Source organism: Ruditapes philippinarum, unplaced genomic scaffold (genome assembly GCF_026571515.1).
Source record: "Ruditapes philippinarum isolate M1 unplaced genomic scaffold, ASM2657151v2 ctg3785_1_1_1_1, whole genome shotgun sequence".
In the NCBI taxonomy this organism is placed as follows: Eukaryota; Metazoa; Mollusca; class Bivalvia; order Venerida; family Veneridae; genus Ruditapes; species Ruditapes philippinarum.
In genome coordinates, this window is record NW_026853198.1 from 118,773 (window position 1) to 139,603 (window position 20,831).

Consider the following 20,831-nt stretch of genomic DNA (forward strand, 5'->3'; position numbering starts at 1 on the left):
TAAAGAAAATTTCTCTGATTTACGTTAAAGAAAGTTGTAAAAGTTATTTTTGCATGATTTTTCAAATATATAAAACAAGATTTATGGTTAAATAGTAGTTTAATACATGCCACAGTTTGTTTTAATTAAGAATTGAAATGAAAGTTTGTTTAATTTAATTCAAAAAATTTTTTTATATAATTTTTCTAATTTGTATACAGTAGGTTTAACATTGTGAAAATATGAAATATTAAAACTTTTTTTCCTATTAATAAAATGTTTAAATGCAATTTTTATTTATTACTTGCCTGTATGGTGTTAAATTTGGCTTATCTATGTTTGCTGCATGCTTCATATCCTTCATTATGCTGTATATTTTGTTAATCCCCATGGCACATTTCTTATACCAAAGTTTTCCATTTTCAGGTACATTAGAAGCTACAGTTATGGAGAATGGAGAGTTTGGCTCCAACATTGCTTCTGGACGGCTTTTAGCAAATTGCTTATACAAAGCCACTGGACAACGTGCCGGATTTTCAATAACTTCATAAGCTCTTGGCTTTAATTTTCTTGTATCACGAGGATCAGCCCAAGTCCTAGTTTTAGTTTGGCACTCCTGACTATACATTAGATATTCGGAGCCATCATCATCAGACATCAACTTTACATCTCCCCAACAAAGAGAATGAACCTCTGTGCCAGTCCGCATATCAAATAAATTGGTGCAAATAAACCACATTGAATTTTGAAGTGCTCTAGGATTGTTTTCACCAAGCTGGTCAGCTGCATAGAATTTCTCTAAATCGTCGGATGTTATGGCAGCAGCAGCATTTGGGTTATTACCCTTTCCTTGTGATTTGAAGTGTTTTGTTTTTGCTTTCAACACCTGCTTACATTTCTGGTAAACCTGATCTTTTGATAGTGAGAAGCCATATTGATTCACATTGAGGAACCTTTGAATGCTTTGGAACTTTGATATGAGAGAGTTTGGCTCATATTCCTGGCCATCTTTTTTCCTTACTGCATAGATGAAATTACTGACATAGGCAGATAACTCTTCAGGAGGGATTTGAAGAATTGGCCTACTTTCAGCCACAGAAACCAAAAATTCTTGGAATAATTTAATGTCTTGGTCAGTTTTAACTTTAGTGTTCTTATTAATGCCATCTTCAAGAAATTTATCAACAACTTCTGTGTTTGAAGTAACAAATCGTGGATTACCAATATTTATTGTGTTGCTGACATCTTCATTTTGTTCAGTAGGATGAACTACCGGTTCATTCTCATTGACATTATTTGGAACTGATTCATCATCCTGTTGCAAGATCATAGCTGCCTCAATCAAATGAAAATCAATGTTAGCCAAGAACTCATCTTCTTCATTGTCTATTTCAATGTCTAACTCAATGTTGCTTTCTTGTGACATTTTGCAGAAGACAAAAACTGATTTTCAAGCTTTTGACATAGCTACTATTAGTCTAATAAGCATCTATTGATACAGATTTTATGTAAGGAATAGAACTAAATAGAACAGAAATTTGTTAAAGGGACACTCTTTTTTGTACTGAATTGTTTTTGATTATAAAATTATTATAATTTTTTTTTTCCTTTTTTTAAAAAAAAAATATTAATCTACTGTGAATTTAGAAGAAAGTAGTCCGGCAAAACACCAGTGAAAATACGGAAAATATGTTTCACTGCAGTGAAAAATAAATTTTTATAGTGAAAATACGGAAGATGAAAATACGCATTTTAATTCATCAATATTTCTCAATATTTCATCTTAAAGTATATAATAAATATGTTTATTTCACGATTGTGTTATTTTTTAATTCAGAAGTCATTACCTTACTACAACAAACTCTGATCCTCATATACATCCAAAACAACGAACTCATATTCACATCCAAAACAAACACACATAATTTTTCATTTACTTATATGAAATATCTTTTCACGTTTACATATTTGATATGAATCAATACTAGACAACTGTCGGGCCCAAACTTTAATCAACTTATGATCAACAATACAAAAAATCGCCACAAAATTAAGAACGCAAAATGAATAATTTTACAACTGTAAGATACAGTATAAACCACAAACATTCAATCAGCAAAAATAATTTCACAAAGTCTATTCAGCATCAGAAAACAACTTAAACTGAAACACCTAATATTTACAGATATCCTTAAAACCAGGGCATCAACTTATATGATCTCGACAAGACAAAATGACCCAATACAACTCCACCAATATCAATGGTAGGATACTACGACATCGCACCAACGAATGGCTATAGTACTTGAGATAATTGTAAAAAAAAGTTAATAGATTTATTGCCTGGTTTAGGCCTGAAAACGGGATAAGTGTTTTTCTCTGAATGCTCCCACTCGGACTTCTCCCGAAATATATAATAAATAAGGTTTTCTTATAATAAAATTGTATTTAACCTTTGAGTCGACGAAAAAATGGTCCAAGTGGGAGCATTTAGCAAGTGTGCGATGACGTAGTATCCTACCATTGAATATCAACCAAAAATATTTTACCAAACAGATAAAACCCTTCCCAACAACATTATACTATTCTCGCTACACAATACCAGTGTGCCTCCCCTATACTTATCAATGTTTTTCTCCCAAACTCGCAAATTTGCTACGTAACGATTTAACAATAATATGTAGATAAAGCTTATACGCACAGCAACATGTTTAATTGAAATATGATAAGCCTCAACATATCGCTGTAGGAATAAATTAACTCGTCAATTAATATGTACAGAGACATAGTACGATTATTCTATCATAATTGAGGTTCATAGCATAATTTGTGCCGTCTTGTTGTCCAGATATTTATGTGTACACTAAGTTTTGGATTGATAAAACCACTGTTCGCTATAAAAAGATAAAAAGTTTTAACAATAATAATAACTATTTATAATAATATATCTTCCATAAATTATGTTATTTCATTAACTTACAATTATGCTTAAAATTTGTCGGTGTTTTCCCCCCGTTTTTCATTGCTGCTGTTACATTTACATTGCTTATAATTTTAAATGCTAACAATTATGTCACCGTTATTTCACGAATAATCTTCCCTTTGATCTGTGTGTTAGTTTGTTAACCTCATTGTATGTTTTCCGTTATTCTAGTTCATAACTGAAGAATATTACATTGAATTATATGAAGTTTATCCAAGTGCAAAACAGAAATTTCATCTGACAGAATCTGATGTTCTTTAAATTATTCTGTCTGACAACTGAACCTTTCGTGATATTAAATAAGTAATAAATTTATCATGTTAACTTAATTAGTATATTTCTCTACTGAATAATTTGAATTATATAAAACATGTCGGAGACCATAAACTTGATGTCAGAACACCAGGAACAAATAACAAGAGGGCCATAATGGCCCTGAGGTCGCTCACCTGTATATAGGCCCCCCAACCCCCCAACCCCCCAACGTTGCAATGCCATTTTAACCCAAGGGCTTTTATTTGCACAAACTTGGTAGACACCCATAAGAAGATGTTTCATGCTAAACATCTAAGCTCTAGCTTTTTAAAAGAAGATTTTTTTTAAGTTTTACTATACACATATAGTTAAAAACAATGACACCCCTTGGGCCGGGCCAGTTTTGACCCCAGGGCTTTTATTTGAACAAACTTTGAAGACACTTACTAGAAGATGTTTCATGCTTAATATCTAAACTCTAGCTCTTTGAGTTCTTTAAAAGAAGATTTTTTAAGTTTTTACTATATGCATTTAGGGAAAATCAATGACCCCCTCGGGCGGGGCCAATTTTTACCCCAGGGCTTTCATTTGGACAAACTTGGTAGGCACTTATTAGAACATGTTTCATGCTTAATATATTAGCTCTAACTCTTTTGGTTCTTTAAAAGAAGATTTTTTAAGTTTTTACTATATGCATATCGGGAAAATCAATGACCCCCGGGGCGGGGCCAAATTTGACCCCAGGGCTTTCATTTGAACAAACTTGGTGGACACTTATTAGAACATGTTTCATGCTAAATATATTAGCTCTAACTCTTTTGGTTCTTTAAAAGAAGATTTTTTAAGTTTTTACTATATGCATATAGGGAAAAAAAATGACCCTCCGGGGCGGGGCCAATTTTGACCCCAGGGCTTTTATGCCAAATATCTAAGCTCTAGCTCTTATGGTTTTTTAAAAGAAGACATTTAAAGTTTTTTCTTTCGGTTGCCATGGCAACCAGAGTTCTGCATGGAATTAAATTCTTTGAACAATTTTCAAAGGTGACCACCAAAGGAACATTCCTGTGAAGTTTGGATGAAATTGGCTTAGTGGTTTATGAGGAGATGTCATTTAAAGTAAAAGTTTACGGACGGACGACGGTCTGACGGACGCCGGACGAAAAGCGATCACAAAAGCTCACCCTGTCACTTTGTGACAGGTGAGCTAAAAAAGGAGTTGAGGCAAGTTTGAGAAAGGCAATTGAATGTGCAATCGGCTGAGAATGCATGATAATGTCGATGAAATACAGATATTACCTTTTGTAATTTTACTACACACCAAAGGCGTGCGTTTTAGTTCATCAAAATAAAGATCTACTTGTTTTGGTAATTTGTTTTAAACTTAAGCACATTATCTTTAACAATTATGGAGTTGGAAACAAAGAAGCTTTAATATATCATCATTTGTATATATATATGTATTTGGATACTTTGCATTTAGAATGTTCAATGTAGTGACGCTCTAAGCCAATTGCATTTTGGACACTTTGTTATTTGAAAATTATGAATGTTAATTGTGAAATAAAACCCTTTTCATTGTATCTTTATGCTTTATTAAATGTTTCTTATAAAAGCATAATTAAATAAAAATGATGTACAAGGCATATCATGCTCCTCGAAGGAAGAGCATATAGTCGCCGCCTTGTCCGTCCGTCTGTCCGCCCGTTGTCTTGTCCGAAGCATAACTTGAAAACCCTTCAAAATACCAGTAGGCAATTTTATAGTACTAGGATATTGTATCAGTGCAGGGAAATTTCTTTCCTAATAAGAAATGCCCAGTCTTGGATCCATTTTTAAATTCAATGCCATGACCAGTCGCATTTTAGTATGATGTAGGTAATTGTTTATTAAATAAAACTGCGTTCTCCATACCAGTAAGAGTCAGATACCGTGTGTTCAGTAAGTAATGTGGACTGATTGTAGATATATAATTGTGTAGTAAATGGGTATATCTTTTCTTGTAATATCATTGCGATCAAACTAGAAAGTTTTATACCTAATCAAATATATGTTTCAATACATATGATATTGTATTCATTTCTTAAAGTACAAGTACTGACATTGTGTTTTTTATTGATAAGTATGCAAGGTTGCCAGTTGCATTTGATTTGTAAAATAAGTCAGTAAGTTATTCCTTACCATGGAGTATATTTAATATATTAAAGTTCATACACAACAACATTTCCTCCTCTGTATGTATTACATTATTTACCTTGCTTAGAAAAGCAAAAAGATCGACTTCCTGAAAAATCTTAAATAAAACACTACTTAGTGATTCATAGAGATGCCTTACTAATACAAGAACTTGAACGTCTACATTCCCATCCAAATATTAAAGATATGGAATACCGGTATAAGGTCAATTGAATTCCGACACATAAACATTGAATTTGAATAATATCAGTGTCTTACAAAATGTATGTCTAGACTATGATGATATTGTCTATCAAGTTTTACAGCAAAGTATTCAATTGATTGTAATATCAAATTGAATATATCATAATGTCTGATTACCACCTCTCATGCGACGAGATGTTATATGACAAAATAGTGAAGAGGAAAGAAGTTTCGAAATAATGCATTTATTAAACGAAACGTATAGGATATTGCCTAGTACGATATATTTTTAGAAAAGACCTGAGGTGGTCCAACGAATTCGTGACTAGCTCTTAAAAACAGGAAGATCAATGTAGATAGCCGATATCCAACTTACACACCGTCAAACCATTGTCTCAAAAGCATGGCTGACGACTAAGATAGCATGGCTATAATGCATAAAATTTTAATACAGATTGCATACGGGTAATGCTTTTCTCGTCGTTCTGATTCTGTGAATAACAAATACTTTGAATTTCGCTCTGGTTTCAAACCACTTGCTCAGGACTGCTGTTGCCAGGAAATTTGAATTATACCCTGTGAAGAAGCTGTAGACTTTGCTTACTAAGTTTTGTTGGTTCACTTAAGGTGACGTTCGTGCTTGAGATAATGCAAATAGAGACATCTGTCGTCTTCCACTAGTCGCTGGACAGTCGCCATTTCATCTTTACAGTGTTGGTGCGACATAAAACTTTTTCTCCGTAGATAATAATTGAAATAAATTAAAGTACTTAGTATAATAATATTACTTGATATATAATGTCACTGTTGGCACAATTTGGATTATCAATATAAAATCATCTTCACGTTGTTACATTGTATGCAGCATTCATTTGAGACGAACGCTAGCATTGAAGGTTTGCGGGAAAAATCAGCAGTGTTGTCATTGTATGGACCTTTTTTCCGGTGAATATAATGCCAGAAAACCCGTTTAGATTATGACTTTGAAAAATAACAAAATGAAATATATCTAAAATGTGTGTTAAATTCTCATGTTACCAGATATGACAAGCTATTAAAAGAAATCAAACTCGAAAAAAGATACTCTAGTCATATTATTATATTTTAAAAAGTACATGACAATCAGCAATAATCATAAGTCTTGTTCATGACATTTTTTTTTGAAAACGTTGGAAAAAATGAAAAGTGCATTCAATTAGCATTATCTCGTTTACAATTCGTCTACATTTATTTCGTGAAAGAAATATCACTCAAATCATTTAAATTCATATAAACACATTTTTGGCATTTCCAAATAATATACAAAAAAAATTCTTAAGCATAATGTGCCCTAAAGCTTTCCATGCTTGGTAAAAATTACTTTGTAACGGACATCGATGTTACCTTATAGACTGATATAAATAACAACAATGTTCATTTAAATTCATGCAAGTCACTTACAGCAGGATGGGATATAAACGATAACAATGATGTAACGTTTTAATATTGTATTAACTTTGCCTTCAGAGAATCTGACTGTCACGACCAGAGATGTTTATTATAGATGTATTTCAGACATGTGGTTTAAGAATATTTCTTTTCAGGCGTATATGTTTGGGGGTAGAATTGATCATGTGGTCAAAGATGTCTGCGCATATACCGGTTCGGAACAGATCCAGTATTGGCGGTGTTAAAGCTGGTTTATATCCTTGTCCAACTGACAATTCCTTCGCATGTTGAATATTTATTTGAGGGTGACAATGTTAGCAACGGTCATTAACACTCATAGCTTTGTAAGACCATACCTTCCCCCTAGTTCTGTCAAGATGGACATGATTGTTAATTATACAATTCAGTACTGATTCTATGGTAATGCATATAGCTGCGAAATTATGTGAGACTATATTTGACAGTTGTGTACTCGCCAAAAAATTTCAGTATTATATCACAACATAGACATCATATTAAATACTTTAACTTTTAAAACTTAACAGTAACTTATCATAAGTGGTTGTACACTTTATTCAACAGCGAAAGGTGCGAACATCAAACCGTTTGGGAACTGTTAAAAGTTATCTGCGTATATTCAGGTTAAGACATAAATTTTCAAATGAGGATTAAAAATTTAAAAGAAGAGAGGTATGATTTATTCAGGCCCACTAGTAGTTAGCTCTCTAAAAGATGGGTTTTTGTGCTTTGGGACTTGTAAAAACAAGAATATCTATAATCTAGTTTATCATATTAAAATTTTTAAATGACTGCAAAGGCAGATTTATTCTCTAAATTGTTCATATTATTGCAGATTTGACAGTTTAAAAATTTGGAAACAAGAACTGTAACTTTCATTTTTCTCATTTCGAAAAACATTATTGAACCATGCCTAAAAAAAAGTGCAATTCTTATAATGAACGTTGTTTTTATTGTTTTAGAAAACGTTTATATACAGAAAATGAAAGAGCGTTTTTTAAACACTTTTTTTCCTGGTCAGTAAAATTGCGTTTTTGAAAAATTAATAAACAATTTTATATAAGGATTAAAATTTTGCACAGGGTTACAGCTATAAGATCCTATGCTGACTTGGAATAATTTTTGTTTACAGTTTATACCCAGATTTTTTGTTTTTCAGTTGTAGATAAAATTTTCAAAATTTTAAAACATCAGTTCGGTATCATTATTTTTATTGAAAATTTAACTCATTTTCTTTTAATACATTTTTTGAAAGGTTGTATTTTACTTTTGTTTCCCTAAAACAGAAAAACTTTAGGTTCCTATTTTATCTTAATTAAAAAGTATTCACTGTTGACATTTTTGCAAGAATAAGTAATTTTTTCTAAGTTGAACTTTGGGGTTTCAAAACAAAGTCTTTTATGAATTGTTAATATTACAGAAAATAAGCCTTAACATTTATCAAATAATCTGCTATTTTTTTTAATAAAATGAAAAAAAGAAAAACCTTAACAAAATCAAATAGAATTAAACTTACCAAAATTAAGCAGGCTTGTTTTATTTAAACCTTTCATTTGGGGAGGAAGTCTTACCTGCCAAGAATAAAGTCACCGGGATCTTCAACAAATTTTAGATCATCAGCAGAGAATTAAAATAATGGCAAGAGTTGTAGATTTTTTATACATTCTGGGTTTGGATTGTGTATATATAGCACGGTTATTTCTAACCTTAATGTTGACACGTTTTTTTCTTTTTGACTTCATTATAAGAAAAGCTGGGAAAAAAGTCTAATGTTTAAAAATTGCGAAGTGGTCCTTAAAGAGAATGGCCCCAATGATTGATCTCTTAAACTTAAATGAAAATAAGCTGAGAGGGGATCGGAGGTTATGAAGCCTGCACATACCATAGATAAGCTGTCAAAAGACACAATTAACAAGCAGGCAATACCCTAAGAATGTTTAAAAAGTATTTATGTGGGCAATACTGCAACCTTAAATTCCATTTTAAGTTGGAATTTCCATCTTCCATAATGTATTTTGTAAGTATTTAAAAGGTTTATGAACATTTCAATTTTGTTTTGTGTTGGAATTTCTTTAGGGATTCTTGTTTAACTCTATTTTGTTACGTTTGGCTTTCTTGGATTTTAAGTTTCAACGACACTGAGGTCATGTGAAAACATTCCTGCTTTATTGTAAAAAAGACCCCAGATACCCTTTGTGAAACATTTCAGACACGGGCGCCTGACTAGAATCACCGACCTTCCGTAAATTAGCTTGATAGAATCCAAAGTCATGATTTGATTTATTAATAAAATGCGTTTTTAATGAAAGGGTGAAAAATTAAAGTTTTAATGGCCTTTATCCGACTATACTAAATTATATAACCTTTATCTATAGTACACTAAGAAAAAAAGATATTAAATTTGTTTTTTGAACCTTTTTAATTTATTATCATATATATATTCAAATATTTCTTTTTCTATTCAAACACATGAAAAAATGGCTAAAAGAATTATCTGAAATTAAAAAAAAATACTTTAAATTTTTTAATAATGACAAAATAAATTAATTTTTCAAGGAGTTTCAATACGTTTTTCATGTTGGATTTAAAAAATGCTGTTCGAGATGAAATAGGCATTACAAACATTTGTGCTTCTTTTTGAAAATTTTTTTAGGGGCTTCGAACCCCGATTGCAACGAAACCATTTGAAAAACTTAATTGGTAGAAAGTCATGTAAATTTCATCACATTTAGTCTAGTAGTTACTGAGCGGATGAGATTGCACACGCATGTGTACGACAGACGGACGAATAGCCATCGGGCCAATAAGCTCACAGAGATTTAAAAGTCTATGTAACATTCATACATTTTACCTAGTATAATTATATAGAAAATATCGAAGTCTAAACTGTAACCGAAATCTGGGTATAAACTGTAACAAAATCGGATACAAATCGCTAGGTCTATGCTGTAACCCTGCACAAATTACCTCGCTCTATACTGTAACATTGTTACTTTTTCAAACGCATTTTTTACCAACAGGAAAATAGGTTTAACTTGTCATTTACTTTTATAAACGTTTCCTAATATAAAGGACTAACGTTTTGCAGCTTTACTTTTTCTAGGCATGCATAAATAATGTCGAAATTGCAGAAAAATGCGTTGGTCTCTCGATTCAAATTTTCAAACTGTCAAATCTGCATATTTATGAGACAATATAGCGATAAATCTGCGGTGCAGGGTCTGAAGAAATATATGACTAGATACCGGATTCTGTTCCTTACAAGCAGAGCACAAAAACATCTTTTAGAAACTAAACTACTTGTAGTATGGACCGGAATAAAAATCACCTACCTCTCTTCCCAACAAATAATCCTCCATCTTTAAAATTCTATACTGTAACCGAAAAACGCGATACTGTAACACGTTCCCTACGGTGGAAATGGTGTCGAACTCGACAAAATGGCTAACGCTTGAACACAATAATATTTGTGTCCATTGGAACATGACTTGGGACATGCACATTAGGACAGCTATGCAGTATTGATAGAAACATATATTGTCTTGTTTGATGAACTTCAACATTTTCAAAATAACATTCAAATCATCTAATATTGTAATATGGTAATGATGTATAAAGCATCACAAGATCAGTACGCTCTCATTAACAAAGCCTGCAGCCACTTCAAGTTCTGCCACTTGCTTTGGCACTGTGAAAACTCCTATCATTTATTGAACTGATTTCAATTTATATTGATTCATATGAGCATTTTATCTTATGATGTATAGTGGTTTTAAATGAATATAGCAAGTGCTTTTGTATAGATCTTAGTATAGGGGCGATCAATGAAATTCGTTACATACCTGTATTGCAGTACTTTGTCATTTTAATCAGTATTATGGAAACAAGTAACTGTAACTTTCATATAGTTCTAAATATTCGAAATAAGTTTACTTTATCTATTGTCGTTTTCAAACCTGAGTGACCAGTTGTAAGCAAAAGATGTGCACCCTTCGCTTGATAATGAAGCGTTTGTTTTATTCGTTTATACCAAATACATGTCTAACCCATATTATGCCGAACAGAAAATAGAAAGAGCTTGTTTTTTTTAAATACACATGTATTTTCAGGTACAGATATTGACTAGGTAATCATTTTTTTTTTGCATATTTATGTGTGAACTTCTTAAAATGAAATAATTTCAATAAACAATTATTATAATAATTTGATAATAACAGATTCTTGCAAATACATGGAAAGTCCAAAATGACAAGCTCACGTCTAACTTGTATCCCTGTGCTGTACTTGGCAATATAGCCTTACGATGGTCTCATACCAGTTTGTGGGATGAGCCAAACAGAGTGTACACATATGTTTTCAGTTTTCTAAGTAAAAGTGGTTGATAAATTTGCAAAAGCTTGTTATAAATACTCATGCATCCGTCACTGCAGTATTCAGTTTTTTTCTGAATACTGGTAAGCATCATTGTTTCTTTCTGAAGACATACATTTTATGAGAATGTACATGTAATTCTAAGATACTCTTGGAATTGTGTCAAACATAAACATGACATAAACTTCTCAAAGGCTATCCTAAAATTACAAAAATCTGAATAAGTCTTAATGTAACAAAAATGTATTCACTGTTGTACATATGATTGGACTGAACAGAAATAAACTACATGTCAATTGTTGTATAATGTTGCACAGCTATTGGGTTCAGATAAAGTCTGGTTCATGTAAGTTCTTGTGTAATTTATTACAGTAATAATAACCTTTAACATGGTCAAAATAATCTGAACTTCATTTTTTTAGTTAATTCACGAAAAAGAATATTCAATATGAAATACTGTAAAAATATATACAATAAAATTATAAGATGCTTACCAAATTAAGAGGCTTTTTTATTTAGACAAAAACTTTGTATTTGGTACAGAGTGATGCTTTCTGTCTTTACCCTTTGGTGCTCAATAGAAAATAGATGTCACTCATTGTGCATCATTTCCAACAAAACTTTTAGTATATTCATCATCAAAAAGATGTAAAATATGTGTCTAAGAGTTGTACATTATTTTCAATACAAACTTACGATAAATGACAGAGTATTTTATATTTAGCAACATTTTTTCTAACAAAATCCCTATAATTTAGTTCCTGTTACTGTACGCAATTATATAAATTTGAAATATTGTTTTAACTTCATCATATCAAAAAAATGCTAAATTGCAAATAAGTCTATTTGTATTCAAACTTCAAGGAATCAGAATGTAGTCTTGAAGAATATGACGCCACAATACTGAGTATTATCTTTCTTAAAACTGTAATGAACTAAGCTGAGACTCTTTACTGTATGCTTAATCACCTACAATTGTAACAGAAAATATTTCATCAGCATAAAAGAACTGGATCATAATTGATAGACATATCCAGGCACTATTATTTTTATTATTTATTATTTTCATCATTATTATTATTATTTTTATTATTATTATTATAATTATTATTATTATTAATATTATTATTATTATTATTATTATAATAATAATTATTATTATTATTATTATATTATTATTATTATTATTATTGTATCATAGTTTGGAGACCTTTCTGTTGAAAATGTGTCAGGGTTAAATCGTATACATATACATGCACAGTGCGTTAACTGGAGTGCGGGTATTAGTTACCCGCACACCATAGCATGTTAATTGCTTGGCGCATTTACTGCTGGGGTTTACATATTGTGACGGCAGAGAAAGGGAAAGCGACAGAAATGTCATATTCAGATGTTCGTTCATTGGTTCATATTTGCCGGGGTTTCATGTTGTGACAGCAGGGAACGTGCTTTTATGTTTGACTATGATACATAAGTGAAAGAACCCAAAACACTCGGCAATCTGATTAATACTCGGGGGCTACGCCCCCTCGTACAAATCAGATAGCCTCGTGTTTCGGTGCTCTTTCTATTACTTATTCATTGTAGAAACTAGATGTACAACTGATTATATTAGTTAATGTATTAATATTTATTTAATAACGATGTACTTTTAAATTAGTAAAGGATGAAAAATAAAGTTTCACATTTTGTGTATCCCTTTTATCTACTATACTAATTATATAGACTTTATCTATAGTACACATAAGAAGAAACAAATAAAAAAAATTAAAACAGGTTTTGTTTCATTGCAATCTGGTCTTCATTTTATTTTGCAATTGAATCAATATTATATTTGGCAAAATGTTAACATTTTTTCTATTACAACCCTGAAAAATGGATAATAGATTATACTAAAATTACATGGCTACCAATAATTATTATATTTAAGAATTCTGCTCTGTGAATCGAATGATCATACACAACAATTTAAGTGTTTTTACAGGAGTTTCATAGGTTTTCTGTTGGATTAAAAAAATACCAATGTAATAACAAGAAGCAAATTGGCAATTACAAACAGTTTAAGTGCTTTACTTTTGGAAATATTTTAGTACTGTCAACACTCCTCAATGGTCATCAGAGTTCGTTATCATCTTGTCATATCGGTCATTACACTGTCAGACAGAATAAAAACCCATCCTTGTTTTTAATATTTGTTGATATAAAAGGAAAGTAGCACAAGCCAGACAACTTATATATGAGGTAGTGTAGATTATCTTCGTTCTCTATTACATACAATCTAATCTATTTCATGACTAGCAATTAAAACGTCATTGAGTCTACTTCAGGAACAAGATGACAAAATAAAGTTTTATCTGAACATAAATGATTAGCATAAAGTATACGAGTGTCACATCATTTAATCTGTGTTTTCTTCAAATGGCCAAATGGTCAACTTTTTTTAAACTCTTTTAAAGTCGAATTTTAGGAAAGGATATTTTCAAATAACAAAAATTCGTCAAATAGTTAGGACAATTTAAATTAATAGGTACAACCGTACAAGTTAAGCATGAAATGAAACTTCAATACTGGAATGCATTGTAACTGTACATGTATTTGAAAATAAAAACATATTTAAGCACTATACTCGTATATATGAAAAGCTTACACAATAAAATACACAGAGCTATTACAATTAGGTATCATAGTTTTCATCAAGTAACTTTGAAATGGTAAAGTTGCTGTAATTCCAGGGAAAAGTGAAACCTAATATATATATATATATATATATATATATAATATATATATATATATATATATTTCTTTTTTAACACATTTAAATTCGACATATCAATATTCAATTTTGCTATTAGTATTTGTCAAAAATCTGCAGAGGAAAACGTTATAACCCAAGCGAATATTATAAGAGTTTCAAGTGACAATTAAATGAAACATGTAATATTAGCTCAGACGCTATCTCACCTTTCCACAAAAATTCTTAAAAATTTCAATTTCCTTATGAGTAACTATTACCTAGTGACAGATACCGTTCCTTCATCTGACTTTATTCAGTACAAGGGAGACATATCAACTTAAAAAATAAAGTCAGAATTAAGAACTTCTTTTGCCCTTATGTGTAAAGTTGTATTTTGTCATAACCACTTAACTTTCTGTTGAACGAGCATGAAAAGACCATAAATGATTTGTAGCATCGATAACAAACAACGACTTTTAATAATTATTTGGAAAATATATTTTTAAAGAGCATGCGATTTGGTAATTACTTTGTCCGACGGCGAACATCTTCAAATTGTGAACAAACGCTAACGTCCGCAATTGTTTTGGAAGTAAAACTGATGTAAGCCTAAACCTACGGAGAAGAAAAGGAAATGTAAGAAAAATATCTGGAAGCAATCTAATTTAATACATGACTGGCAATTCTGGAGACATGCACAAATATGGTCGAATTCTTAGAAACTTAGTAAATTATATCAAAGGCTTAAGCGATATAATGTTCGTTTTAAAAAGTACTTGCTTGTAAAAAAAAATCAAGTTATTGGTGAAATCAGTATGCAATCTGAAAATTCTTATATCATTGACATGATATAAACCTACAGTAAACGGGTATACACGATACAAAATAAAATACAAATGATGAAACATAGTTACACAATACTATCTCGTAGACATAACAAGTAGAGAAACTGATATCGAACAACATGGATCCTGATCAGACTGCGCGGATGTGCAGGCTGGTCTGGATCCATGCTGGTCGCAAACCCATTATATTGGTTTTTTCATGACACGGCTCAAATGTAAAAACGATTTTCAAGTGGATTGGTATAAAATGGGGACAATGTATCTAGATATTCCAAATACTGCTATAATAATTATACAGATATCTCGGTCCATGTATCTCACACTTACAAACAACATCTACATGTATATGAATCCCACACTTACAAACAACATATATGTGTATCCCACATTTACAAACAACATTTATACGTATCCCTCATTTCAAACAAAATATAAAGGTATCTAAAATGGTTTGCTATAGCCGAAAATTCGTTATAACCGGGTGCGTATTAAGCGATTGGATTTAATATAAAATAAAGAAGGAATCGGCCGGAGATTCCAGACTACATATATGTTCGCTATTGTCGATAATTCGTTATATAACAAAATGGTTTAACTAAATCAAATTATTGGCGACATATCATTTTCTTATACAGAGGCAGGTTTCCGACTAGATTGATGCCAGCACTATTAAGTGATGATAATTGACAATGTACAATAATCTGAAAGGGTTTATTCACTGAGTATTTGAATGCTAACTTTAGTGTGACTTAATATAAATCACAGACTTTGCATAAGTTCTGGTATATTTAGATTTTTGAAAGATAACGATATTGCTTAAGAAAAGATATCGTTGTGACCGTTTTACCAGTTTTTTTCTACTTTTGTTTCAATCTAAACAACGTAATGCTATGTTTTTGTTTATTTATTTAGCTGACTAACAATTCTTGTAACCTACATCATGTTAACCTGAAAACATGTGAAGAAAATCATATTTCCTGGCTGTTATTGTTTAAATGCTCTTTATTGTAATTATTATAATTATTCTTAAAGGTCGGGAAAATCAAAATACAATACTCCTGATTTCTGCACACATACCTTATTTTTCTATAAGAAACAAACATATTTTGATGTTTAAAAATGAAACTCAATACGTGAAAATAATTGCTTTTTTTATATGTTGAAACTTAACTACAAAATATCAAATAAAATTATCTATTCTATAAGGTTGAAACAGGATTAATCAACAAATTAAATGATTCACAGTCTGTCTTAATGATGACAACAGTTCAGGTTTTGTATGCAATCTATGCCCATACTAAGTGCGAATGAGATGTCACTGCTAAATTAATAGAGATTATGTATTATAGCAAACAGGAAACGAAATAATGTACATATTGCGTACTTAAAGCAACAGGCCTCCAAATTCATGGTGATTTACATGAAAATTTTGAAAAGGTAATAAAAATTAAAATATTTATGAAGTGAACAAAGAAAAATAATTTTAACAAATAACCCATGTAAATTACATAATAGAGGTCAGCATATGCAATAATAGCCCTTACTGTGTTTGTAATCGCTCATAACATTGCAACTATTACTTTTATCTTGAGTATTTTTACTTTTCCTAAAATCTCATTACTTTTTACTAAAGTTAATTTTGGAAATATTTTGGCTCATCTGGAGGCATGCAGCTTTAATATAGACTGGCGGTAATATTATGTACATTATGTCAATGGATTATCTAAGTATTGAACTTTTTCAAGGTCGCTAGTTATTGATCTTGTTCCTGGTTAAGATTTGTGTGGATATACAACATGTCTAAAAGAAGCTGTGGTTAATATCATACATTAAATAAGCCGTTACAATTCATTTACAACATTCTGTTGGAAAGTATATTGAAAGAAAGCATTATTTTAACTGTCATAGGGTGAAAAAAAATGTGCAGCCTGACCGGGAGTCGAACGCGGGATTCTCGGAATACCGTACCATGGCTCTACCGTCTGAGCTATCCGGTCGCTTACACATCTTCTCCCCTAATTACTGAACACTATCCTGGAATATTCAATACAATCCAGATACAACTGAATGTCAACCTATTTTATTTGTGCTTCTTTTATTAATAGGTCAAAGTTGTCCCGTATGATGGCTGATTTGTGCCATTCGCGACCCCGATAATTTACAAGTTAAAATGGATGGGGTGCGGGGCGAAAACAAGCTAATTAGCGTGGGCGCTAATGACCGTGTTTTCGCTCCGAGCCTCGCCCCGTCCCGCCCTTTTTTCTTAAATCTCGCTCCTCGCGGGGCGATGTTTTATTTATAAAAAAATTGCGATGCATCATCGCTATTAGTGTGTTTTCGCTCTGCGCCCCACCATTGTAACTTGTTAATTTTCGACTTTTAGCTTGGCGGGGTCGCGGGGCGAAAATACGAATGGCACAAATCAGCCACAGACTGTAGTCCATGGTGTGTTCTCGGTATGATCTTAAGTCTGGTCAATATCTCAATAAATGTTGTTTTTTTTAGAATTTTCAGATGTGATCTCTTTATTAGACATAGATACTTAGATTATCACAAAAAAGACATCACACATAACCGACCCAAAAAGTACGGAATGCCGTTAGGGCCATCGCCTATGAATGTGTTGATCTAAAACGCGATAGTCGATAGTACGATGGTGAAAACGCGAAATCACGAAACTACGATGGTGAAAACGCGAAAGCACGATGATGAAAACGCGATAGTACGATGATGAAAACGCGACAGTACGATACTACGATGATGAAAACGCGATAAACTATCGTGTTTTCACCATCGCACTGTCGCGTTTTCACCATCGTAGTTTCGTGATTTCGCGTTTTCATCATCGCACTGTCGAGTATCGCGTTTCAAATCAAACCATTCATAGGCGATGGCCCTAACGGCATTCCGGAATGCCGTTAGGGCCATCGCCTATGAATGTGTTAATCTGCAAACGCGATAGTCGATAGTACGATGGTGAAAAACACGAAATCACGAAACTACGATGGTGAAAACGCGATAGTACGATAATGAAAACGCGATAGTACGATGATGAAAACACGACAGTACGATGGTTGAAAACGCGATACTACGATGATGAAAACACGACAGTACGATGATGAAAACGCGATAGTACGATGGTGAAAACGCGATAGTACGATGGTGAAAACGCGATAGTACGATGATGAAAACACGACAGTACGATGATGAAAACGCGAAATCACGAAACTACGATGGTGAAAACGCGACAGTACGATGGTGAAAACATGATAGTTTATCGCGTTTTCATCATCGTAGTATCGTACTGTCGCGTTTTCATCATCGTACTTTCGCGTTTTCATCATCGTGCTTTCTGATAGCTCTATATAGCAAATACTTCATTTGTCAGATATCACTTTTGCACCAAGATTTTCATTTCATGATTTATTTGGAATGTTTATTAGATAAAATAAACAGAAAATAATATTTGATTAAATACTTGTACATTTACCACTCAATATCTTATGAGTGAAACTAAATAAAGGAATGGAGCATACTACTTAATACCGTATTCCGGTATATTACCAGACAAGGTCCTTGTCGGTGAATGATTAATTCTAAGGTCTGGTCTTTTCACGGACGGAATGCGATTGTGAAACGTCTCATTTATTCTCTCAACACCGATTTATATACCACTACGAAATGACAATTGTATGACTGACTCAGCGAAATATCAATAACGACTTTTGTCTATTTTGATGATCATGATTTCTGCACGCATCTAGAGATACTGCTCCAACACTGTATTGAGTTAAAACCATATCTTATTAACTAGTTACATGTCGCTAACTCAAACATATCAACATTTATCAAATGTTTGCATATCAAACTGTTAACGTAGAACATTCCGCAAAAAAAAATGACTTCAAAGAATTTTGGATTCAGTAACGAATGAATTACTGATTTAAAAAAGTGAAACACGTTTGTTCGGACAAAAAACATGGGTTCCATTTTTTTCCGACTTGTTATTTCCTTTTATGTAAATTTTGGGCATGATGATGAATGTTGATGTTTCATACAGTCATGTTTAACAGCATGTCTAAGGAAATTGCTATGCATTATTGCATAAACCACAGTCTGAAATAACATTGATGCAGAAATCATATTTCTGCTTGAAGAATATAAATATCGACTTGTTCTGTGTGTACTTTACAGATTTTAAAATATACTTTGCACGTTTAAAGTAACAACTTTAAATAGTAACAAAAGGATGTTTAAAATTCACTTCGAAAGGATGTTCACAATTTACTCTAACAGAACATTTTTCGAAATTTGGTATTGTATAGTTTGGTTTTTATTAAACAATTTGAATTCCGGTTTAAATTGTCGTGTCTAAAAGTATAATATGCAAATTGTAAATTTTGTCCTATTAAATACAATATAATTATTGGTACTTTTTTGTTTAAAGAACAATGCTTCTCTTTAACTGTGATGTAATCTCCCCTCAAATACATTTAGTAGAACAACCACGAAATCAGGCTAAAGTTCTTCATGAGAACGTTTGTCTACTCTCTCCAACTTAGCTGTCAATCAATAAGTTAAACGCTACTTACAATATTTTCTAAACATATGTTTTCACCGTCTACTCTTATGTAAATGTTCTACATAAAGTTTATATGTTGAGACAATGGTTAATAAATTGATGAAATCGTATTCAAATATACTTCATTTCCAAAGTATTCGTTTCCATTTCAGATTAATCATAAAAAAGGACATTTGGATACGTACCTGAAATATCAGTAATGCTATTATCAGAAATTTAAACACGATTTAAAAATCTTCCTCTAACGTTTACTCAAAATTTGGAAATTTGAACAACAAGATCAATAAACAAAAGCGTTAAAACCAGACTTTCAATAAGCTGATCACTTGACCAACATGTACCTCTTTGATTGATTTTCTTATTTCATGTACAACCATTTTGAGCAATAAATGTTTTGTATTTATTACAATTTATTTAGAACCTTCACCACATTCCCATTTCTTACTGCTTTTGTAATAGATTTTGCAACTCTTTTACATAAATCCTACATTTTATAAAAACCTGCTTGTTTACCAAAGTTTACCAAAAAACCAATGCTCACAATTCACAGTAGACAACAATATACTAAAAACAAATACGATTTTCTTTTCTTTGATCACACATAAAAATACATAACACTTTCTAATTTACAGTTGTACACAAATAATCTTACATATGACAATAAATGATAATAGTATAAAGAACTTAAAAGTGCTTATATCAGTATTTTCAAATACAGTCTGTCTGTATACTATATAAATAGTACCTATCCAAATTTAATATTTGCAATAAGTTATAATTAAGTGAAAGGTGAAAACAATTACTTTCTTCTGTTAAAAGAAATAAATTGCTTGTTTTTTGGAGTTAGCAAATTCAATATAACAAACTATAATAAAATGAAAAATTAAACAAAAATAAATCAAAAGGTTTAAAAGCTCCCTAAACATTTATTGCAGAAACGTTTTAACTTTTATGGTAGTCACGTTTTAACAAAAGTAATGTAAACTTTTAAAGTCAGACTCTTTTGAAAGAAGGCTTATGTGTCTTAGATAAAGGTTGCTGCAAAAATAGATTTTAAGACACTTTTATGAACGGCCGACACGACTTAGATTACTATTATTATAGTTGACAATTAAACACATGGCAGTAAGAAGATGAAGCTGTAAAAACAAGTCAAAGTAAATGGGCTCATAAAATGCTTACAATGACTTGAATACAGTCTGCCAGGAAGGTTACAAATAGGATTTTTAAACTTGTACGAACAAAGAGGGGTGGAACTGG

At 31.6% G+C, this 20,831-nt stretch overlaps 1 protein-coding gene across 1 annotated transcript; it reads right to left on the reverse strand.

The window, feature by feature from the left end:
• Nucleotides 1–259: 259 nt before the first annotated feature.
• LOC132736068 (uncharacterized protein KIAA1958-like) lies at nt 260–1,405 on the reverse strand. The gene has a single exon (XM_060723117.1). The coding sequence runs from the start codon at nt 1,403–1,405 to the stop codon at nt 260–262; it is 1,146 nt and encodes a 381-aa protein (XP_060579100.1).
• Nucleotides 1,406–20,831: the final 19,426 nt, after the last annotated feature.